At 46.1% G+C, this 25,188-nt stretch overlaps 1 protein-coding gene across 1 annotated transcript in view; it reads right to left on the bottom strand.

Moving 5' to 3' along the window:
- IRS1 (insulin receptor substrate 1) overlaps positions 1–8,554 on the bottom strand; it is a 48,601-nt gene extending 40,047 nt beyond the window's left edge. Inside the window, exon 1 of the mRNA XM_083868847.1 lies at positions 4,131–8,554. Coding sequence (XP_083724973.1) covers positions 4,156–7,659 — 3,504 coding nt within the window. The 5' untranslated portion in view covers positions 7,660–8,554 and the 3' untranslated portion in view covers positions 4,131–4,155. The remainder of the gene's footprint in view (positions 1–4,130) is intronic.
- Positions 8,555–25,188: the final 16,634 nt, after the last annotated feature.

Genomic DNA, 25,188 nt, shown 5'->3' with positions numbered 1-25,188 from the left:
CACCTGTTGTCTTGGGTTTGTATGCAGGGTTTTGGTGGTGGGGGGCTACAGGGGTGATTCCTCCGAGAAGCTGCTGGAAGCTTTCCTGGTGTGTGACGGAGCCATTGCGAGTGAGCTCCAAGATGGACCTGCTGCTGGCCAAGGCCAAGCAGTGCCACTGACAGTGCCAGCACCACTGGGATTATGCACTTAGGAACAGGAAAAAAGTCTGCACAACTGCAGCTGAGAGAGGAGTGAGGAAGACCACTGTGGATATAGGAAACTACTCTGCAGAGCAAATAGCAACAGAGACAACACACGGTGAACTGGCCAAAACCCCCATTCTCATACCCCTGTGCTGCTGTGGGGAAGAGGGAGAGGAATGGGGGTAAAGCTAAGCCCAGGAAGAAGAGAGGGCTGGGGGAAAAGTGTTTTAAGATTTAGTTCTTATTTCTTATTATCCCACTCTGATTGGATTGGTAATAAATAAAACTACTTTGCCCAAGCTGAGTCTGCTTTGCCCATGACAGTAACTGATGAGTGATCTCTCCCTGCCCTTATCTCGACTCATGAGCCTTTTGTTATATTTTTTTCTCCCCTATCTAGCTGAGGAGGAGAGTGATAGAGTGGCTCTGGTGGGCACTTGGTGTCTAGTCAGGACCAGCCCACCACATCTGTGCATGCAAGACTCTAAACAGGAGGAAAACACCTTAGGGCTACACTGCTCTCTCCCCTCAGCTGTTCCATGTCATGGGCTGGTGTTTCCCAGCACAACTTGGCAACTGCAGCCACACAGCCTTCCAGCTATAGCACAAAAGGCCACTCATCAGAAGATCCAAATACCAAGGAGTGACCATCTAGGCTAGACACACACAACAGTACCCAGGTCTCTAAAGCAGAGGTAAAAGTTTGGGCAGGAGAGCACACAGAACTGCACTGAAACTACAGCACTTCTAACAGAAAAAAGAAGAGAGCTAGGGCAGGGCCAGCTGTTTGTAAACAGCCAAGAGTATATGACAGGGAAGGCAATGGGATTGGAGAGTGCAGAGGAATGCCATGGGTGAGAGAAATGTTTTTCAACTAAATTTGGGAAACGACATGATTATTTCAGCCAATATCTTTAATGTTAGGAGAAATAATAACATTTGAAAGAGATTACAAATACTTCAGAATCTAATGCCTGAACAACTTGGAGGCAGCTGGCAGAGAAAGACAGGGGAGCAGGGCAAAGGACAGGAGTTAGTTAGTTTGCATCAAAGTAGCAACAATCATTTTACCCGTTAGGAGATGAATAGCCAATATTTGGGGTCATTGTCCTGTCTTTGCCACTTTTGAGATTAAAAGTGTAAATAATAACCCATGAAAAATAGGAAAAGTAAAGAAATAGTACTTAGTGCAGCCTTCCCCAGCCCTTGTTCTGATACCTGCAGCTTCACCTTTCCCTTCCCAGCTCCAGATGTTTTCTCCTCTCTGCTGTACCTGCAAACACACCAAGGAGCTTTTCCTTCATCTTTCACTTGCTCAGACACCAACAGGGGAAGCCACAGTCACAACCTCCTCACCCTCATCTGCAGCCTGAAGAGCCTCAGCTGCCAGAAGGAGCACGGGGGAGGCTGGCCAAGGAGGGACAGCCCACTCTGCTGCTCCCTGGGAAAGGCAAAGCTTTAGGGAACTGGAGCACCCTTACTGTATGTGGAGTTTTCAGGTGAACAGTTCAGCTGAAGGTGCTCAATGACTTTTTCAGGCTTCTGCAAGCAGTCCCATAAATCACTCAGCTCCAGGTAGGTTTTCTTAGGAATGGCATAAGGTACAAGCTTACATGGAACAAGTCTCCTGCCAAACCTAAGTTTTACCTCCAAAGCAAAAAAGGTACAAGCACATGTCCAAAAACAGCTGCAAAAATGGTTTAGTATGAACAAAACAGTGTTGGGTTTCTTTCCTCAGCACACTCGGGAGATGAGCTAGTCGGGCTGAATTTTGCAAGGAAAGTTTCAGTTGATGGCAAGAAATCAAGCTTTGGAAATAAAGAGTCCTGAGGGTTAATATCTGAGAAGGCTACAAGCAACCAACAAAGCTCCATAGTGGGAAGGGAGAAGGAATAACCATGGCTCAAACTCCACATATAACTACAACCTGATTCTTCCCTTGCCTCAATCCAATCCTAATTTTCTGAAATAAGAACAAACTTCAAATAACAATTACCCTATTTTATACAATGCTGCCCCTAAAAACATCCGCATAGTATTTTTCAGTTCTTAGATCAGGTTTTCAACATCCTAATCCATTACTGAACAGCATAATCACAGCCAAGTATCTACCTAACACCACCACGGAAAGCATTGCCACAGCTTGTATGTCAAAGATGACAAAGTTCAATTAAACAAGTTGTCCACTTGTTTCCAAGCAAAAGGAAAGCACTGCATTTGGAAAAAAACTGTACGCAAACAGATATGACACTGCTCCCCACCAGACCTGCCTTCTCATATTGTTCATATATTCTTCATTTACCCACACACTGACCAAGGATCTTCTCTCACACTTACTCCCCAGTCTCAGCAATGCACAGGTGGGAGGGAACAGTGATGCTCCCAGCAAAGTGACTTAACTGCAGAACCTGTAGCATTCTCTGGCAAAAACCCCCTCCTGAAGAATTCACACCACCAATGCTGTCCTAAGCAGATATGGATTCTCAGGGTAACAAGAGCCATCTGCAACAACAGGGCTCTTGCAAGCACATGCCAGAACTGAGAAAAGGTGTGGCTGTGTAAATTTGTGTACATTTAGTCCCAAATAATGTATGGTGACACTCAGCACAGTCCTGTCAGCCACAAAAATTACCGTTTCCAACCAGTTACCACCTGAACCAGACTGGCAATATTTGCACTGATCTTAAGTCCTACCTCAAACTTTCAAATTAGCCTGGTATTCATAGGTCACATAAGACTAAAACTCAATATTGTTTTGGTCTAATGGGCAATAGCAGCAAGTGCCAAGCAGCAAATGTGAAGAGACTTTGCTTTTGTTCAGGTTATAAGGATGCAAAACATCTAAAAATTAAAAACATCCCAGGTATCACACCAACACCAGCCCTCAATGTTCCCTTCAGCACAGCCAACAGGTGACACAAACACTGAGATGATGTGCAAACAGTGGTATGAGATTCACCTCCTAATGCCACTGCACATATTCATAGTAACTGCTTAAACTACTGTGATTGCTGATACTCAGGTAAGTAGGAAACTGTTAAAATCGAGTGACAAAATTTACTAGACAGCTATCTGCCAGTACTTCCCTGCACCAAAACAAAACAGGCTTCACCTTTCATGAAAGGACTTTCACAGGTGCAGTGTGTACTCTGTGAGCTCTTAACAAGACACATTGTTCTGTGCTGCATGAAGTTCCCACTCAACAGAAATATCACACGGCTTCCAACAAGCCTCCTACTCATCTTACATGTCTGTAATCAACGTGCAACAGCCTGGAAGAAGTTCTTTCCCGAATTAAAAATTAAAAGCTTCAGGAAGAAACAGAACACATTAGTCAATGGCAAAAACACGGTTCATAGGGCTCATTTCTTGTGCTGTTTGTAACACTGGTAGCAGGTGAGGGACAGCCACACGGTATCAACTGAACACACAAGTGAGAGGTACAATCCTCTAAAGGCTTTGAAGTCTGGTTTCAAACTCAAAGCTCCTGCCAAGAGACCTGAATGAACAGTGGTCACAGCCCCGGGAGGTCACAAGGCTCACGGTGATGATTACTGACCACACCAGGATTACACCGGGAGTTTCCAGCCCAGTACTAGAAGTGACTCGCTTTCACACCCCTCTCCCACATACTTCTGAGGCACTGCTAATTCTGAAAAGTAAAAACCCTTAGCAACACAGTACTGTACCCTCGGCTGAGCAGGAGCATCCGCAGCTGCTTTGGAAGCACTCCCCAGCCCATGCAGGTGCCACGGGGATACACCCGCAGGGATGCTGCGCTCCGGGACGCTTCAGCCACTGAAACATGCTGCAGTGGGGCCAAAAGGCTCAACAAGACCAGCCCGGCCCGTGTCTGCCCGGGGGAACCATCCCGCCAGCCCCCAGCCCCGGGAAGGCACCGCCACCAGCAGCAGCAGCCTCGCCCCCCGCCCCGCCCCGGCTCACCTTCCCCGGCGGGCGCCCGGCTCTCCTACATCTCCTCCCGCTTCTGGAAGCTGATGCTGGCGTAGGCGCTCAGGTCCTCGCCACAGTGGCCGCTCCCGCGCTGCTGGCCCGGGGGCTTGGGCGGCAGCGGCTGCTTGGCCTCGGCGGGGCCGTGCGGGTGGTGGTGGCGGCGGTGGCCGCAGTCCCTCCCCAGGTCCAGGTCGATGTAGTTGAGCCCGTTCTCCAGCGCGGGCGCGGCCCCGGGGTCCCGGCGGGCGCCCGCCTCCCCCGCGCCGGGCCGCAGCCACACGTTCTCGAAGGAGGCCGAGCTGTGCCGCTTCACCTCCTCGGCGCCTCCCGCGCCCCCGCACGGGAAGGGCGCCCCGGGCCCGCCCGCCGCCCCGCGGGCCGCGCTGGGCGTGGAGGAGAAGGTCTCGGAGCTGTGCCGCCGCCGGCCGCCCTGCGGGTCGGCGCGGATCACCTTGGCGCTCTGGTTGCGGCCGGGGCTGAGGCTGACGCGGGTGAAGGCGCTGCCCGCGCCCAGGCCGCCCAGCAGGGAGGAGGAGCGCGGCGGCCGCGGCAGCTCCGGGGAGACAGCGGCGGTGGCGGCGGCCGGCGGGGGCTTCTCGGGCCCGGCGCGGCCCCCCCGCGCCTCGGCGTAGCTGAGCGGGCGGGCGGGCGAGCCGGGGGACGGGCTGTCCGCGTAGTCCGAGCAGGAGCCCCCGCCGGCCGCGGCGCCCCCGCGCTGCACCGCCACGTAGTCCCGGCCGAAGCGGGCGGCGGCGAAGGCGGGCGGGCAGGGGGCCCGCGGCGGGCCCGGCTCCATGCTCATGTACTCCTCGGCCGCCTCGCCGCCCCGCGCCGGCAGCGCCATGCCCAGGCCGCCCGAGGGGAAGGGCGGCTTCTCGCCCGCGATGAACTCGATGTTGACGTACTCGCCGGGGCTCTTGGGCTCCGGGGGCAGCAGCAGCGGGGGCTGCTCCCGGGCCCGCGGCAGGGTGCTGGCCTTGGGGCCGCCCAGCGACAGCCGCGTGGGGCGCGCCAGGCGGCCCCGGGTCTGCACGGCCGTGTCCACCTTGCGCGGGGGCTGCGCCTGGGCCGGGGGGCCGCCCTCGGGGCCAACGCCGCCGCCCAGGCTGTCGCTGCTGGTGGAGGAGGACGAGTCCTCGGCCGCGTAGAGGAGGCGGCCGGAGCCGAGCGCGGCGCGGGGCTGCGGGCTGCCCTCCTCGGCTGGGCCCGCCGGCCGGCCCCCGCCCCGCCGGTGCACGTGCTTGAAGGAGCGCGGCAGCGAGAAGTAGGAATAGATGGGCTTGTGGTGCGCCACGGCCGCCGCCTCCTCCGCCCCCGGCGGCCCCGCCGCCCCGAAGTAGCAGTCGGGCGGAGTGCTGGTGGTGGAGCCGCTGGCTGGGGACATGTTGATGTAGTCGCTGCCGCCGCACGGGAGCTTCCCTTCGTTGCTCTCCACTGAGAGTTTCGGGTGGTGGCCGGCACCGTTTGTCCAGATCTTGCCGTAGCCCGCAGAGCTGCTGTCGGGGGAGTAGCTGCCACTGGGGGACATCATCATGTAGCCATTAGAGTCCACTGTGGCTGGAGGGTGGCGGCCGCCCCTGCCAGGGTTGATGATCTGCTGTGGGGCAGACACACTTTTAGGACTCATGGGCATATAGTCACCACCCTTGGGGGGCCCCCCGCCGCTGGGCACAGGGGCCACACCAGGCGACATGGGCATGTAGCCATCATCCGTGTGCGGGGCTGAGTTGGTCCGATGACGGCCACTGTCCATGTGGTGCATCTCCAGGCACTCCTCTGGGTAGGAGTGAGTGGGCACAAAGGCTGAGTGGCGGTAGGAGGGCAGCCTGCTGCTGCCACAGGGGTAAGAAGGCAGCATTTCTGTGTACTCCTCAATGGAGGCCACCGAAGACTGCGAGGGTGTCTTCTGGTGGGAGATGGTGGGCGAAGTGCCCGCAGAGTGAGTCCGCTTTCTGAAAGCCTTCTCCAAGTCAGCAACCTCCTCACTACCACCTCGAGGACAGCAGGGTGTACCAGGATAGCGGGGCTGCTGCTGAGGGTGGCAGGTGCGTGGGATGAAATGGCCATTGGGCGCTGCCAGGCTGCAGCAAGAAGAGGTGGCCTTCCCTCCCATGCAGATGTAGTTGAGGTCTTCATCGCCCCGGGCAGGGGGGGTGTGTCCCAATGAATCGGGGGTTACACTGCGAAAAGAGCTGCGAAAGTCACACGGGCTTGAACCATACTCATCAGAAGAAATAAATCCACCATCACTAGGGGAGCCAGAAACTGAAGCACTAGACCTTCGTGGAAAGAGGCAGTCTGAAGTGGAGCCATGGCCACTAGTGCTGCTGGATGACAGGCTGACTGGACTGGTGGCTGAAGGAGAGCAGCGCGAGGAAGGCATTGGGATGGACCGGCTGTGGTTGAGTGGAGGATGGAGCCTAGAGTTGCCACGGTGTCTGTGTGAATGAGTCCGGTTGGCACTGGGACTAACTGGGCTGCCATCCACAGAGGCAGGTCTTGACATCGTGCCTTCCCCATCACTGGATGCCCGAACCCGGAAAGAGCTGGGTTTGCCACCTGTACCTCCACCACCAGCAGGAGAAGTGGCCGTGACGCTCTCGGTCCTGGAGCGCCGGCTGAGCCCCACTTGGCTCGGGGGAGGGTTGTTGACGTGGTGCCTGCGAAGGGGCACAGAGATGGGGTTGGAACAGTTTGAGGAGGACTGGCTCTTGCTGCGGGGCCGGAATTCCTCACTCATGGCTCGCATGGCCTCCAGGATAGTTTCATGCATGTTCTGTGCCACCACTGAGTCATCCACTTGCATCCAGAACTCACCAGGTCCGGTGACAGCTGAGCGTCCCACCTCAATGAAGAAGAAGTTCTCAGAGTGACCACAGCGGCGGATGTTGAGCAGCTGCAGCACCACAGCAGCCGCATCTGAATTCAACTTTACAAAGCTGATGGTCTTGTTAGTCAGGCACAGGCGGTAGATGCCAATCAGGTTCTTTGTCTGGCCTAGGCCCTTAGGCTTCAGAATTACTTGCCAAACTTCCTTAAAAGCTGGACCAGGGGCTACCTCACCATAGCTGTCCTCACCTGCTTCCCCCAGTCCTGTGCTGCTGCCTCCAAAAGTGACATCGCTGTGGTGGTGGTGGTGATGGTGGTGGAGGTGGTGGTGGCCCTTGGCCCTGTTGTGCAACTGCAGCAGCGCTTGGTACCAGCTCTCCTGCTCAGGCTCGCTGTCAGCTGCAATGGCAAAGTGCTCGTCCTTGGTGTAGAGGGCCACCAGGTGCTTGTTCTTGGAGTCAGCCCGCTTGTTGATGTTGAAGCAGCTTTCTAGTGGGATGGAGCGCTTGGGGGCCCCTGACTTGTGTCTCCATTTCTTCTCATTCTCGTAATACTCCAGCCGGGCGGGTCCAGACTCACTGGCTGCCCTCAGCACGAAAAACCGTTTATGCATGCTCTTGGGTTTGCGCAAGTAACCCACCTTTCTGACATCTGAGAAGAAGCCCTCGGTATTATCCGTGGGGCTGGCCATGATGAGAGGTGGTGGAGCTGCTACTGCAGCTCACAGTCTGCAAGACCCCAAAACAGCCAAGCTAGCCAGGAAAGGCAACCACCTAAAATAAAATTCATGCAACAACAATTAAAAAAAAAAAAAAAAAAAAAAAAAAAAAAGGCAAAATAGCTCAGGATCCTCTTTTGAGAACGGGACGGGGGAGGGACTGAAGCAGGGTGAGAGCAGCTGTTCAGTGGCAGAGGCAGCTTCCAGCACCAAATCAGAGTTTGTGTTGCTGTTTATGCCCAAATCGCGCTTAGACGGGTAAGCTCGTCCTTAAAAAGTCCAGTCCCGATCAATCCAGACGAAAGTCTCGTCCCCAAATGAGCCGCCGGGAATGAAAAGCGCATCTTCCCTTGCGGGGTCGGGCTCCGGCGGGGCCGGGAGCGGGCGGGGGTCCCTCTCCTCCGCTCCCCTTCCCCGGCTCAAGTTTGCCTCCGCCAGCAGCGAGCTCTGTTGCAGATTAAATATCCTCTCGGGGGCGGAGATTGTTTTGCAAAGTCCGGGGTTTGCACCCAAAAATACACGCCGCTTTCCCCTTCTCTCGCCCTCCCCCCAAAAAAGAGAAAATTAAAAAAAAAAAAAAAAATGCCGTCCACAATACAACCCCCCTTCCCCAAATATCAGCGCCGAGGCTGCTGCTCCCGCTGGTGTGTGCGGAGGAGGCTGGCGACCCCATTCAGTCCCATCTCGTTAGGCGGAGAAAGTGCCATTTCCACACGCGGCGCAGCCCGGCAGCGGCGGGAGGGGAGGCGAGCCCGAGCGCCGAAGGAACATCCTCTCTTCCTCCTCCTCTTCATTCCAGGCGGCAGCGCCTCAGCGGCGGGCGGCGCGGCCCCCTCCGGTGCCCCAGCCCGCCGGGGGAGCGGGCACGGCCGCGCCGGCTCCTTCTCCGCCGCCTTCTCCGCGGAGTTTCCCGGCGCCCCGCACCAAAACAGGCGGCGGGGGCCGCGCTCGCCGGTCCGGCCCCCTCCGCCCGCCGCCGCGGCTCCGGCTCGCTCCGAGGAGAACAACACGTGACGGCGGCGGTGCGTGGACCATCCCCGGGGCCGCCGCCGGGCCCCCGGCCAGCGCCGCCGCCCCGCCCTCCGCCCTGCCCTCCCTCAGCGCGGCCGCGGGGCCGCCAGCGCCGCGCCCCCATTGGTGCGCCCGCCCGTCCGTCACGGCGCCCGCCCGGGCCGGGGCGCGGCGCGTAGTAAAGAGGCGTAGACGCCATTCAGCGCCGTGTTATTTATACCCGCCGCCGGCCGCCTCTGCAGTGTGGCGGCTCCCGGGCCCGGCCGGGCGGGGAGCTGTTCCCGCCTGCCCGCAGCCCTTGCCGTGGGGAGCGGAGCGGGGAACGCTGTGCCTGTGGGGCCGCGCCCGCCCGCCCGGGGCTCGTTCCGCTCCTCGGGCTCGGACGCGGCCCCGGCGCCGCCAGAGCGGCCGGTCCCCAGCAGGGCCCTGGCGGGAGGGGCGGCCGGGCTGGGCTGGGCTCGGCGCTGCCTCCATGGCGGGCCAGGCCGGCCCGCAGCAGCACCGGCTGTGCTCGGGCCCCTTGTCTCCCCGCGCCGCCCTGTACCGAGTTAACCCGAGCGTGCGGCGGGAGCGGCCGTGCCGGGGCTGGACGGGCCGGGGCTGGACGTGCCTTGCCCGCGGCTCTGCCCCGGGCCCCGGGAACAAGTGCGGGAGCGCCCGGCCGCATCCGCTGCTCAATGCTGCCCCCTGCGGGACAGCGCCCGCCCGGCCCGGCCGTGCTCCGGGGGCGCCCTGCGGGGCTGGGGGTGCTCTCGGTGGGGGTCCCTGGTCTGGGGGTGCTCTCGGTGCTGGTCCCTGGTCTGGGGATGCTCTCGGTGCTGGTCTTTGGTCTGGGGATGCCCTCGGTGGGGGTCCCTGGTCTGGGGATGCTCTCGGTGCTGGTCCTTGGTCTGGGGGTGCTCTCGGTGGGGGTCCCTGGTGCCGGTGATGATGGGTGACCCTGGGAGGGCAGCAGGGCTCTATTCGCCCTGAGCTGGCACTGCCCTGCCCGGGCAGACTGAGTGCAGCTGGTCAGAGGGGAAAGCGCCACAGCAGTGCTCTCGTCCAATCTTCAGGGTAAAATGAAATACAAAATTATACTCTCCTTTGGATTTGTGTAGGTCCAAGCACGGGATAAATAAGTTGGAGGGTTTTCTAATGCACCTGCACTACAAAGTTTGCTGCTGCACAGATCATGGCCCTACAATTATTTGAGAGGAGCAGTTATTTGGTCAAAAGGTGAAAAATTCCCCTGAAACAGTTGAAACACGTGTATAACCCAGAAAGGACAACAGGCAGCAGCACAAACCACCTTTGCATATTATCCTGTAGAAAACACCATAAAGCACAGAATTGTTTAAGGGTGTTTGCCAAACACAATATGACAATTTCTAATGCAAGAGCAGAGTCTAGCTGGTTAGGAGTGAGGAAAAAAAAATACAATCCATGCTGTAACAATAATATATCATCACCTCGTTCTTTCCTCCACATCGTAGCTCATCATGACAAACACAGATATTTGTATTGAAAATAAATCTGTTATACATACCTGGAGATAAAGATTAGTACAAACCAAGAGTATTCCTATCGTCCAACAAGTAGGACAGGAAATTGCTCCCCCAGCCCACACTATGGAGCTGTGGGATAGAATTGCAGCCCCAAGGCATATTAAGATCAGCTATCGTGACTGTCATTAATGATAAGGTGTGTTTTGTGAGAAGAGGGCACCATCCCATACATCCATGGCTAAAAGGTCCTGTGGCAGGAGGAAAGATCCTAAACCTCCTTTCCCTGTCCCTCCACAAGCATGGGAATGCATGTTCGTGCACAGAATATATGTACTAATATTTTAATTAAACAATTTGCACATAGTAGGTAAGGTTTTTAATATTAAATAACTTTTATTTGCTCTGCCCCATTCTTTCTCTTGGCACACTGTTCCACTGATGTGCCCATGTAAGTGGAATGATCTCTTGATGGAGAAAAACCACCATCTGACTTGTGTTGCAGCAGGGAACATGGATTTGAGAGTAAAAGCAGGAGACAGTCCTATAATCATAGAATTTATTCAGTTGGAAGATATCCATACAGATGATCAAGGCCAAGTCCCTGCTCTGCACAGGACTACCCAAAACTAAACCATATGATGAAAGGCATTGTCCAAACTCTCCTTGAACTCTGACAGACTTGGTGTCCTGACCACCTCCCTGGAGAGCACATTCCAGTGACTGACCACCCTGTCAGTGAAGAACCTTTTCCTAATGTCCAGTCAAGTTCCCTTCAGATCATCCCATGTCCAAGCCACAGCTTGTGGGCAGACAGTATATTTAAATGTGCTCCATTCATCCTGGGAACATTCTCTTCAATAATAGCTAATTTTTCAGATAAAATAAAATCTGGTTGTTCTTATCTGGTTATCAAGGGGATTCAGTAAATGTCCCAGAAGTGTTTCCAAACTTTATATATAGATTCATGTCCTTTGCCCAGCAGAAATAACAGGCAATAACATACTCTCAGCATATTCTGAAAACTATTTTTTAACGTTAGTTTGCACCATGCCAGACCACATCTTGGAATTGTTTTCTTGCTCTTTGAGTTCCAAAACCCTGAAGTACTGTGCTTCTCTGTGAGGTACATAAGTGTGCACACCAGCAGACCAAAGAGAAGAATATACCCTTACTGTTTCTATTTAAACACTCCCCCTGCCTTGACCATGAGTGACTGAGAATTCAGACTTTGTAACTAATTGCAAAGGGGTTCAAACCAAGACATTTAATTCCCTCTATAAATACCTATAGCTATCACACTACACCACTGTCTCTCTATACAAGAAATTCTGCTTCAATAAACAAAGAAGAACAAAATTGTGGTTGCTAGCCTAGCACCCATGTCAAAATCCTGAATTTCATATCTGCAGTACCCTTTCACCATCCCCCTGATCACACACATTCTGATCACACACCTCAGAATATATATATATATATATATACATATATATATCCATATCCATTCTCTTGGAGACAACATGATTATTTGATATAGAGAAGGGAAGGAGTATAATACAACAGATAAAGATCAAAGTTTCTAACTTTTATCTGCCCTAGTAAGTGGTTGAAAGATTAATTTAGCACAGGGTAATCTCATGAGGCATAAAATGCTTGAGACAATTAGTTCTCACAGTGTCTCTCCTGAACCCAGCAGAGCAGATCAGTAAGAACTGGGAGGTAATCAAAACTTGTGCTTTGGTGATGGTCTGTTGGTGAAATGGCATTGCAGGAGGGCAATTGCAAGGATCCAAAAGTAACTGAAGAGGTAGTGCTGCTCTAAATCACAATGAAGGCTGGTTTCTCTTGAAGCCACTTTTACCTGTTAACATATAGATTCTCATCTAGCTGCAAATATGAGTAAAAGTAGAAGTTAAGACTCAACATACACCCTTGAAGCAGTAAGGAAAAAAAAACACTGCTCATTTATCTTTTCAGGTGATTGCCATAGGCTCTTGGTTTATGGTTTTGTTCTTTTGTTTTGCCTCTGCCATCAGCTGCTTTTATGGCTGTTTTTTCCCCACCTTTATCTCCTCAGACGCATCTCTATGCACTTTGCTCACTTTCCTATGTATCTGACTGTTCTGGTAAAAGGGTGTTAGACTTGTTATTACAATCTTCTAGAATTCTAGGGTCCACTAAAAATATCTCTCTCACAAGGATGCAAACCAAAATAAAAAATTCCCCAAAGGTGAAGTTACATCAAGTAGGTCTCTAAGAAAAGCAGAATGACCCTTGTTCACCACCTTCCTCCATTCACCTTGCAGACACAACTGACCTACAAATTGCTCCCTCTAACCCCAAGTCCCAGTTGCTCCTAAAATGCTTTGATCTCATTTTCCACACCCAACTCTTCAGTCAAAAAAAAAATATTTCTAGGAAGAATATCATGAAAAAAAACCCCAAAACAACAGGTCAGGAAATCAAAACTTTCTGAACATTATTTTCTTTCATTTCCTACTGAGTTGGAATGAAGTTATCCAGGAGCAGGAAGAATGAGCTGCTCTGCCAGGGAAGGGAACCCAGGTGCCAAGGGGAATTCACCTCCCCAATTGCAGCCCATCCCTATTGTACCCAAATAAGGTGAGCAGGGAACCCTGGTGCTTTTTTGATGTAAAATTTCTCTTACACATAAATAGAGCTTTCTAAATTTCAGTTTGTGGCCATTGCCTTTTGTCCTAACACTGGGCACTACAGAGAAGTGGTGCTACAGCTCTATGTCCATCACACCAACACAGTTGTGCTCTGGGCCTCATCTCAGGGTTGAATTGGTTGCATATTTTCTTTATTTTAAGATCATTAGTAGTATTTACTTTTCTACAATCAACAGTAAGGATGAAATATGCATAACTCCTCCTTCAAAAATAGTGTAGCTATCTCTAAACTAGTTAAATCATTACTTAAGTAAACAAGATGTTTAATTTCTCTGTTAAAGGAGTAGTAGTAATACCATGATTATACATTCTGTATCACTGACTTCTACTGTCATCTCTTTGAAGCAAACCAAGAACACGTGTGGAATGATTAATTAGAATTTTCAAGTGTATTATATGAAATTATGCTGACAGCTGTATCCCACTGTATCACCATAATGAGAACTAGAAGAGTTCAAGGCATCTTCTCTATACTTCTCTTATTAGGAATTTTTCTATCTTGTATTCTCTAGTTCATGTGTAAAACACTGTTACTCATAACAGCATTTAGAGCACATTAATGCTATGAAATATTTATGTTCTAGTGATCAAAATTAATTCATACAGATTATATGATTTTGTACATTAGTACCTCCCTAAATAGCTTCACGTGTCTTTTTTTAAAGAAGCCAGAAAAGATAAAACATCATTCCTAGGCTTTCCATTGGGGAATATGGATATCCCAACTGAAGTATCACTAAACTAACAGGAAGCTCAGTAAGACTTTTGGATAATTCCCAGACTACACTGATCAACCTTCAGCTCTGCATCTATTATCTTTATATTTCCATGCTGTAATAAGTTCAAAAACTGTAGTGATGCTTCACAGATTCTTTTTTTTTGTGCTTTAGTTCTGTCTCCTTCACCACAGACAAAATTGCCTGGAGCATGAATTTCAAAGGGCAAGTTACAAAATCTTTTATCTAATTTATAATAAGTTTTGTCTGTGCATAGCTTAAAGCAATGGTCTTGAGCAGTTTTTGACTGAGCAAGGGAGTTTCATAGGTCCATGGGGGGGTTGGTTTGGGTTTTTTACCACTATGGCAAAGTCCACAGAGGTATGAAAATTAAAGCCAAATAGAAGGTTTTACCCATGGTTACTTGGTGACAGCAGCAGCCTCAGTCTTGCTCAGTCAGCTTTATTTCATCTTTGAGGTGTCAGTGTTTAACCCTGAATGATGGATAAAGCAGAAGGTAAAGTGCCTGCTGCTGCCCACAGTGCCATTTAACAGCTACAGAGGAAAAGAAGGAAACATGTTAATCCCTACAAGATCCCACAAGGGATCCCTCTGAGGCAGGAGTCAGCTACCTTTTCCCTTGCTTTGTTGGAGAGGAGTGAAGGGAGCCGGGCTGTGCTGAGCCCCTGCTCCAGCCATGCCATCCAGGTGAGCTAAGCCAGGCTCTGGGCTCCCGTGGCAGAAGCAGCATAAAGCTCATGGCCCGGAGTCAGAGCCCTGCCCTGGCCACCAGGACACTGCTGTCACCAGCTGCCTTTGCTGCTGGCCTTGCAGTCAGCCTGCCCTCAGGGCTGCTTACTTCAGAGCAGGATGTGCTGCAGGTGTTTGAACATGACTGATTCCTCAGTTGTGTTTGTCAGGAACGGGAGACTGAAAAATGGGATAACAAAGGAAAAGAGTAAGCAATGGTTTCTAGAGAAAAAGGAGATTTACTCACTCTGGTTTTCTTCAAAGAGTTTAGCAGCAGAGCTTATCTAAAGACCCAACTTATGTCCAGTGATAGTGGGCAAAATTTATTGATTTTTATCAACCTGAGAAGACATGGACTCATTTCACAGGCTCCAGCTGTGATTCAGAATTCCCTGAGCTTTCCCTGATGTGATATGATCAAGCTTAATCATGGCCTGCTGATCGTAAATGGAACATACTTCCTTGGTCTCTGCTCTTTCAAAGAATTTCTGAAGGTTCAAAGAGTTGTAGAAAAGCCTCCTTGCACTATGTGATGCTGGGCAATAAAATAGCGAGCTTAAATGCATGCAGGAAAAAGCAATTCTGACTTTACATATTTATTGACATGCTCCAAGCTAGTTACAGCTATGTTTGAAGATGGTCTTGGAATTGTAAGAGTTAGCTCTTTAAAAACATCAGCTCAAGACTTTTGCAGTCAAAAACCAAATAGAAGATTAGAAATTATCACGTAAAGGAGAGAAAACAAAATAGAGAAATTTTTTTTTAAATGCACAACCTATCGTGCATCTTGCCCTTGCCTACTGTGGAAATAATGTACTTTCTGGACTTGAAAACAATAATAAAGAATTGGAAAAAGATAACAGTAAATGATTAAAGATTGTGCAAACTGAGCTAGCAGACTGAGATTTTTCAGACTGGATAAAGAGTGTCTGAGAAGAGATGTGACAGATACCTAGAAATATCATTACTGGCATGGAGAAGGTGAAAAGGATTGATTGTTCCAATACAAAAGATAAAGAACATGGATTAAAACTAGAAGGTTCAAAACAAAGTTACTTCTTTAATGTCAATGAACCTGTGAAATCATCGCCACAGGATGCTATGACTTGAAAAATCAGTGAACAAGTACTTGGGAAAGTCTGTCCACGCAATAGAAAGACAAAACAGCCAGCTCCAGGACTGCAGAAGATACAGCAGCTGGGCGTATGCTCAGGGAAGTGCCACTGTTTATGGATCTTCCTCCTGTACATGTCTTTGTCCCCAAGGAGCACCCAGATGGACCCTGGTATGATCCAGCACACATGCTTGTGCTTCTGAGATTAATTTCACTTGGTCCTGTAAGAGTTCTTTGATAACTGTTCACACTTTCTGTGCTTGAATCCATAGCCTGGGCTATTGCATTTAAGAAACACTCAGGGTTCTAGACAGTGATGTTAATTCTGCATTATTTAAACAGGAACATTTAGGCACCTGCCAAATATCCTATTCAGTTACTGAATTTCAATGATTTTTTTAAAAAAAAGGTTGTTGGACAGAGAATGATTCAATGACTTTCTTAAAATCCCACACCTCTCTTAAACCATAAAATCTCAACAGTTTCTGGGACAAGACCCAGAGAATATCCATATGCTCGTGTGTGATGCAAGCAGCACTGGGTAGTAATTGCACTATTTATACACTGGTTTTCATTACACCTTTCACACAATATGCCTTTGCATATTGGAATAAATCTCCCAGAAAAGGTAATTGGGACATCTTCCATAGCTAAGGACATTTCTGGGATGGTCCAAACTGGACTCATCTTCAAATCACCTGAACTGGAAGCAATTGTTGCCAGTCTTCCTCTGTCACTGCTTCCATTTCACAGATTTCTGCTGAACATTTTTAACCACAACCCCCACGAGGAGGCCTGATATCAGGAATGAAGGTGTATGGTAAAGTACTCAGGGACAAGTTAGCATCCAAAGCCAGTTTTCCCTTAATTTCTAGATGCACCTGCAGCTGATTCAAGTGCAGGTCATGAGATGCAGGTTTTCAGGGGGCCCTTTAAATTTCAAATATAAAAATATGGCATAAGCACACTTATGCATGTTAATTACTGTGCTTCATGTCTTAGTTCTCCTCAGTTGCCAGAAGGTTTTATCTGCATTTGGGGAGGATTTGCAGGGTGGATGGCAGGGGGGCGTGTATAAAACACTAAAAATATTTACTTTCATATATGCCCACTGATGAGTAAGTATGCCTGCAAGTTCATACATTTTGACATGCAAAGGAAGGCACTAAAAGAATTTAGAACTCATTTTCATATTATTACATTTTCTTCATACTTTCAGGACTCAACAATTTCTTGACTGATGTCAGACAAAAAGCAAATTTAGCAAATCTTAGACAAAACCCTATCAATTGTTTTGAGTTCTGTCTGCATGAAAGAGCAACCCAAACTACATTTCATTTTTTAACACTATTCAAATTTTTCCTTTTCTAGCCTGTTCTGAATAGTCTAGTCAAAATCCATTAATTTCTCTCAACTTCTACCTCTACTTACTGCAGGTTTGCTATTTAAAATGAAAGGCACCCTATGCATTTAAAATGTTACCACAGTAATTACTTCTCAAACAATACATGCCAAATTAGAACAGTCATTTTTTGGGACATTGCTGAAGAAATTGTTTTCAGCCTAATGGAAGTTAATAACTGCTACTTACCTGGAACATCATTACTATTATTGCTTAAATAAGGTCACATTTAATTAGTAAGTCATGAGCAAGAATATTCTTTAAAATTCCCATAACATTTGAATGTCTTGGTCATTCCAAAGAGCTGGTTAGAAAACACTGATTTCTCAGATTAGAAATACTAACCTGATTCAAGGGACAGAATAGCTGATTGTGTATGAATCAATGGGATTTAAAGTTTTGAAGATCAGGAATATGGATTGTATTTCCATAAACATATGCATCAATGCAGATGAAATCAATGGTGATCTGCTCTTTTAAGGGAGGATTTAGTAATGGTAATAGCAACTTCAGAAATCAATGAGGAAGAAAACACCACATGAAGAAATCTTAAACTTTTCTGCCTTCTTAAAACATTATTTTTCTATTTTTAATATCTCTTATAGCTTAGAATTGAGCAAGACACTGGTCCCAGAAAGCCAGCGGTTTTGCCCTGTAAGCAACAATTTTTTTAATGGGGTTTGTTAGGGTTTTGGGTTTTTTTAATTAGTGTAGAATTTTACATGGATTAAATTACTGAAATACTCAGAGCTTGGTTTGTTATATGTCTAATACGTGCCTCAAAAAAAGACTGTGATAAAATAATGGGGTTTGGTTTTCATCTTCTTTCCTCCATCTGATGTGGTTTGAATTAGAAATTACTTTAGGACTACCATTAAAAAGGTCCAGTTTTTGTCTTTTAGGAGCAAAGCAAACAACTTGAATGTAAGCAACTAGAAGCTGTTTACCCAACCAGTGTGTGTGTTTATCCCTAAATAAATCTGTCACAGGGCTGTTACATAATTTGTTTCTAGTGAGTACTTTGAAAATTTACTATTTAACAGATACTGGAACTTCCTTCCAAAATTTGTCTATTGATATTTTTGTGAACTTAATAGAGAAATATCTCCTTTCTGAATATGAGAAATAAGGAGATAAGAAACAGTCTGCCATCCCAGTATAATGTTGATCTGGCCACAAAACAGTTATTCAGCTAATTTTTTTTTTTTTTTAATAATATCATTTAAAGCTCTGTTTCATTAGTAAACTGAGGAGATCCAAGTTACTGTTAATTCCAGGGCCAAGGTAACTGTTCCTATTTACAGTGAAAATATTCTAGCAGAAAGAAAAGAATAAATACAGAAAGAAAAGGAAATACTAATGTAAGGACATGTATGCACTTATGTTTATGTAGAAAAGCTGTTTTAGTTGAATTAAGGAAAATCTCATTGAGCAGGATGAGACAAAAGCCCCTAACTGAGAACAAACATTGCAAATGAAACATTCACCCAGGAGTTTAATTTTTCAATCCTGATAACTCCTTTAGAAGACATGGACCACATCATGTCCAATTGACAGAGCCTCTGAAGTCACAGAACAGGGACCAAGGGCTCTGCTCTCTCTGTGTGGGAATCCTCAGGCTCTTCTGCTCCTCAGCCAGGATCTGTACCCACTCCAAGACCTGCATCTTTACAGACCCTACAGCTACAAATAAAAAAAAAAAAAATCTGACTAGCTGTGTGTGAACATTATCAACTGTAGCCACTTCTCTCTAAAATTAAGCCAAATTATGGAAACTACATGACATCTGGTCTCCTTCATGTGCATGCTAATATTAGAAAAAACTATTTGCTGCTCCAATACTGCACACAGCATGACACAGGTAATAGAAACAGAGCAGGATTTCTACCTCTTTCAGACTGCTCCTATACATTGAAATATAAAAAAATTCATTAACCATTTCACTTTCTTAAAATAGCATTTTTTTTGTCAAATTTGGACATCAAAAGACAGACTTTTAAAGAAATGCAGATATCTAATTCTCGTCAGCTTCAGACAGAACAAAGAAAGTTTGTTTCCAGAAAGATTGCCCATGAAAATGCTAATATTCATTAATGAAATAATTTATTTTGCTATGTACTTACATGCCAGCACACACAAGTATTAATGATATTCATACATTTGAATTAAATACAACATATTACTTGAGTTACTGCTATCAAGTGGTTTTCTAGTGCTAACACAGTTGTTTTGTATCTACTTGGCATGCACAGAGCTACAGCAGCTTCAGCCATTTCCCAGCCTCTGCTGACAAACAGGAGAAGGTCTCCACACCTACTGTTCACTGCTGGCTTTGCTAACTACTTTAGTGCATAAATTCTTGAAGATGTTTTAGATGATTTACATAAATACATCCTCCCCTCCTATTGTGTTATTATATGCATTAGATTATTTTTTACAAAGCATTACTGGGGATTATTTGCAGCCAGCAGATTCAGAGGATGCTGTCTTTGCCATACAGCCCAGAAAACCAAAGCTGACAACCACCCAGTTTCCATGGGCTCCCTGTACACATTGACATGCTGGTGGTAACACTCTAAGTACAGCAAGCAGCTGTTTTTACCCAAGGCATGAGCCCAGCTGTGGAGAGGAGGGTCTCACAGTGGGTAACATATGAATTCGTTTTTCTGGTACAGACAGGAAGAAAACATTTATCAATTGGTGGATTTAGGTAGACTGAAAAGAACCAGTAAAACCCAACTGTAAAATCTGCGAAAATCAGGATGGTTATTAAAGGGGAGAGAGGAAGTGGTAAAATAGATCTCTCATATTTGTTTGATTTTCAGGGTTTCCCTTCATGTAACCCCAGTGTGATATAGGAGATGTGCTGCTCAGCCCACTGCACAGACTGGCAGGGCCACACTCTTGACTTCCCATCCTGTATTTGCAGAAATCCAGAGCTAAAGGCCTGAGTTTCAGAACACAAAGCTGAGTTTTCCTCATTCTATAGAGGTTTTTACATATGAAGCTGCAGGAGTATTATCTTTGTTTTTTGAGGCCTTAGTCCAAGGACCAGATTTTAAGTAGCAAATTTGGAGTAGTTTCACTTATTTTCACACCCAAGATCTCCCCAGGTTTGCAGCAGTTAGATTTATCTAGCTGTTTGGATCACTTCTGTATTTATTGTTTCATGTTATAAGTACAAAACTAGTGTAAATACCATGAAGTAAAAAATTTGGCTTTATTTTTGGTATGTTTTTCACTCTCACATTTCCTTGTTTTTACTGTCAGCATCCAGACTGCTTCCAGACATCCCTTCTGTGCCCATTTGCAGTTCCTCTGCCTCTCAGAGAGAAATCTTTAAGGATCACACAACTTTCCAATTTTAATATTTTCACCAAAAAGAAAATATGAACATGCTACTAAGCATATTCGGGTTCCTACAGATTGCTACAATTGCCTTACTTATCCCCCCTTTCATAGGATTAAACTATAAATATGAATACAGTTGCTAGAATGATTTGTCTGGTTTTTCTGCTATTTCCAAAAATAGCACCCAGGAGATAGGAACAAATGAATTTGGCATTCCATCCAGGGACAGGATACCTCTTGGGCTTTTTAAGCCTTTAAAAATTATTTAGCAGTGATGACAGGTGCAAGACTGACATCTCAGTACAATGAAAACCTCAATTTATCCGTGCTATCAGCAAGGCTCCAGTTATTGCACGATTCTATAGCTATGCAGTTTGTTACTGAATTAAGTCCTTCCTATAGGATAGTGATTAATAATCCCTGCTTTTGTTGTTTAAAACAGATGTTTCAGGCCATAGAATGACAAAGATCAACTTAAATACATGAAGAGAGTATAAATGTCTTCCTGAGTCTGCAGAACAACCTGAAAAAATTTAATGTAGAGGTCTGCTTCCCCCTAATCACCTGAAAGGGTTGTCACGTCTGGAATGGAAAGATAAGTTACAGCATTGCCCTCAGTAATTATTTCTAGATGGAGAATTCCAACAGAAGCATCCAGCTTTTGTTCTTAACCTTCAATCCAAAGCTGGCCATGCAGTAGAAAAAGTAATAAAAAATAGTATCTCAGAGGAATTTATTCTCATTATGAAACAGTTTCATATTTAACTAACTTCAAATGTCTTAATATTAATTAAGCTACTGTAGAACGCCCAGTTTCTTCTGGTGCATTAGAGTTCTATAGCAAATTTGGTGTAAAACATGGGTCCAGTTTGCAAAATGACATTAGTGTCCTAAACACACGTGCACTAAGGTCCTGCAGGTATGTTCTACAGCAGAGCACAGCATCATCAAGCAGCACAGTCATGCTCTGGGTTTGACAGGAATTTCCCTCGCTGCTGTACTTTTAAGTGTCAGAGGGAACTTTAAAACCAAACTGTGCAAAGGTACATCAGGGCTTCCTTCTCAGCTGAGCCTGCTGACTGATCCTAGCATCAGTCACTTCAGAAAGAGAATAAACCAGCAGTTACTTTTTCGGTCTTTTTCATGAGGATTACAACGGATAGATTGCAATGTCTCCCCCTTCTATGCAGCTGCAGATTCATGCAGCGCTTCTTGTCCCAGCAGAGTAGTGGCAAAACACATATGCCTTTCCCATGGTTTATAAATCCAGTATTTTATATCCATGACCTTTGCAAATCAAGCCTCAAAGAGAAAGCACAGCCTAAAATAAGTTTATACTTTGAAGACTTAAGACTTGCAAGTGAAATATATCTCTTTAGAGGAGCCAAGTCATCACCAAAAAGTAGAGGCTTCTCAGGCAACTAGAAGCTGTCTCTGTGAAAGCAGCATTAAAGAGCCATTTTCTTTTAATCTGTGATGACAAAATTCCTCAACAGCTGCATTCCTCAGAAATGAAGTGACTAAACTCCTGTGTGAAACTCCTGTGAGAACACAAAATCACCCAACGCTACTGCCTTGAAATTCCTTATGAAATAAGGACCACAAATTCAGGTATAAGTGCTAAAGTAATTCAACCATGCTTTCCCACAGCAACAGTTAATAGGAATAAAGTATAGAATACAAAAGTAAGAGTGAAATAGGAGCTAAGAAATTCAGAAAACAGCCTAAAATCAGGCATGGGAAAAGTCTGGCCTCCCCTTGCCTTGTGAACAGGAGACACCAGACCACTGAGTTCTGCAGTTTCAGTATCTGAGAACCAGGCTATTATGCTAATAGCTGTGATGATAACATTTTATGTGGATTTCCAGGTCATTAAGGATGCCATCAGAGTCATCCACTGAAGGAACACACAATTCCCACTGAAGACACCTCACTGTAAGGTCAGATATTATTCAGTGTAAGAAACATGCCCTCTCTCTTGCATACCTGCCTTATTCAGGACGTGAGGTGCACAGTGAGGGCTGCAAAGGGCACGAGCCCACTGGCCAGCTCCTGGCTAAATCCTTTCCCACAGCTGCATGAAAGGTAAGTAGCTTCAGGGGAATCAGCAATGAGTTTACTGGCGCAATATTCAGTAAATGTCTTCTCTAGCACATACTGTGAGAGACAGATCTGTTGCCATTGACCTTAATACTACCGATTACTGTGCGGTTTGTTGAGTAAGCACTGTGTAAGTGAGCAAGTCAGAAGTACAGCCTCTGAATAAAGATAACATTACATCAATATTGTGTTATTTTAAGCTTATATTAGCAACCCAAAAGTATTTGTTAAACTAACAGGAACTGTACCATGGGAAGCTGTCTTTCACTCCAGTTCTAATGCAAAAATACCCTGCAGAATAATCTCACAAGCTAAGACTGCAGAAGCATATAAAAGCAACGTGGAACAGTTAGGGTTTGCATACACATTTTTAACCTTGTTATTCCCATACCATATTTTTTATTATTTTTAAATTAATTTATTTATTTAAATTTTTCTGACCATGTTTAGTTCTAGTCCACTAACACCTATGCCTTTCCAGGAACTACTGTCTTCTAAGAATGCATCCTCTGCAAAGCCAAAATTTTTGCACTGGTACAGAAGCAGGAAACTTTCATGAGAGTGCTGAATTAAATAGTTGTTAAGTAATTTTGCAAGAAGAAAAAGAGATGTGGCAGATTACTATTCCCAGTTTTAATTTGTATACACAAAGCTAATGATCCAACATGACCTAAACGGGGAGTGCCACATTCTGTCCATCAAAAATGCAAATGGTTAAGGACCTTGAGAAGTGGCACTCCTCGCAGAGGTCACCTCGCTGGCCTGTTATCAAAGCTTGCATAATGAAGTGGATGACACAGCCATTAACTTGCATATGGGCTTGTATATGTCAAAGCAGACCAGCTTAATCTAAAGGTGAATTCAATAATGTTATGCTGAATTGCAGTACACAAAAAGCCTGCAAAAGCCTATGATTAAGGGTCAGCACATCTGGCTTCTGATTTGATGTCAGCTGCTAACCCTTCTTTGACCTCATCCCCTGCAGACTTTCTAACTGCCTATTACTAAGGATATTTTACAATGTCATCTTGCTGACTCTCACTGTGCACTGAGAAATACCTTGTATCTTCACCTTTGCTAAGTTAATTTCCAAACCTCTTCAGTACACATGGAAAACTAACATTTAATTTCCTAAGCCTCCAGTAAATTGTCATTTCACATTGGGAGATAGTGAATGGAAATTGTAGGAAAGCTTATTTTTCCTTCAAAAATAACCATTCCATCCATTAGTCAGTGCGTTCTCTCAAATTTGCATGCTTTTCATAACAGCATTGGTGACAAAAATTTATTCATCCTTAGTGTAGCTGTGTGAAACAAACAGAAGAAAAACTTGCTTATGCTATATAGGAAATCATTCTCACCACGTGAGATTTCCTACTTTACTGACTTTTATTGTTCTTCCATTTATTCATTTCCCTGTGTTTGGCAGGTTGGTGTCCCATTTCTGTTGTTGATAGGCTGAAGCCTGTTTATGCTTTTGAGTAGGGCAGTCCAATTCTGCCAAAAAATAAGGACAAAGCCGGTTGAGAGGCTTTATCTTTCTGCATAAAAAAAGAGAAACCTCTCTTCAACTTGGCTTTCTATTTGCATCAGAAAACAATCTGTTCATTAGAAACAGTTCATAATCTTAAATGTTTTTCTAAGCTCCATACCAACTGATTCTCGTTTCAAAACAAACAAAAATTACAATTTACAAAAGTGAAAGGTGGATAATTACAGGAGAACACTCTGTTATTAGATCATTTCCAAGTACACAAAAGGAAGGAAATGAATGGTTTGTGAATACCCATATGGAATAGCAGACATTTCTCAGTGAGAATAAATGAAAATTTTTTCAGTACAATGAATGCCCCAAGGCACCACAAGAATTTACTTCATGGGTGTTAAAAAGATACATTAATTTGATATCTAAATATTTTAGGAACACCAATCAGTTAGAACACACCTTGAAATTATTTGCAACTCATTTTTGAGAAGAATGTGCTATAGGCTGGCATACAGGAAAAAAGAATTCCACTATTTCAAATAATACATGAACATTCATATGTATTTTTAATCTATTCAGATTATAAAAGCTTTTAAAAAAAGAAGCTATCCAATATTTGAATTCTTACATGCATCAAGATACATAACATAAAAGATTTTTTTAGAATTTTACCAGTGATCAGCATTTCTCACTTATTTTACCCTTTCCACCACATTTAGGGAAAATGGGGCTTAATTATGGAAGCCAGCAGCTGTTGTAGTTCTGTAGTGCATATAAATAAAACACCAAAAACTGCAGGGCCTCCTTTTGGGGTTACTATTTTAATGAAGCAGTATCACAGTTCTAGCTCGTTCCACCCTTTCCACGGTGTATATCAGCAGTAAATCTCATTGCCTGCAAACTGCATTGCTGAATTAAAGGTAAAACCTACTGGGATGGAGCTGAAAGCAAAGGGAATTTAGAGCTGTAGCACATGTAGCACATGGGCTCATTGCCCACATCATGGCCTTATCAAAGGATCAAGAAAATAATAAACATAAAAAATAAAGTTCAATAACTTTATTATCAGCATCACTAAACACAGCTTTCATAGACATATCAGGTGTATGCCTGCAAAGCCTTAGTCACTTTTTCCTTTATTCCTCTCAGCCAAAAAGCAAACCTTCATTATCACTTAGAGTCCACCTGGTTTTCCAAACAGCAATTACACCACCTGCACTGCCATTCCACACTAGACCAAATTTAGTCCCACTCCACGGGCATTTCTCCTGGCCTGTGGCTACTACTCAGTCTATCTGCCTCTCATGAGCAAGGCAGACCCTGGTCATAAGCAAAAGGACTCCTCATATATGGCAAAGAGAGGGAAGACATTTGATGGATGTCACGCTGCCTCTG

The sequence above is a fragment of the Zosterops lateralis genome, assembly GCF_965231275.1.
Source record: "Zosterops lateralis genome assembly, chromosome: 10".
NCBI classification, from domain to species: Eukaryota; Metazoa; Chordata; class Aves; order Passeriformes; family Zosteropidae; genus Zosterops; species Zosterops lateralis.
This window is presented reverse-complemented; position numbering and strand designations above follow the sequence as displayed.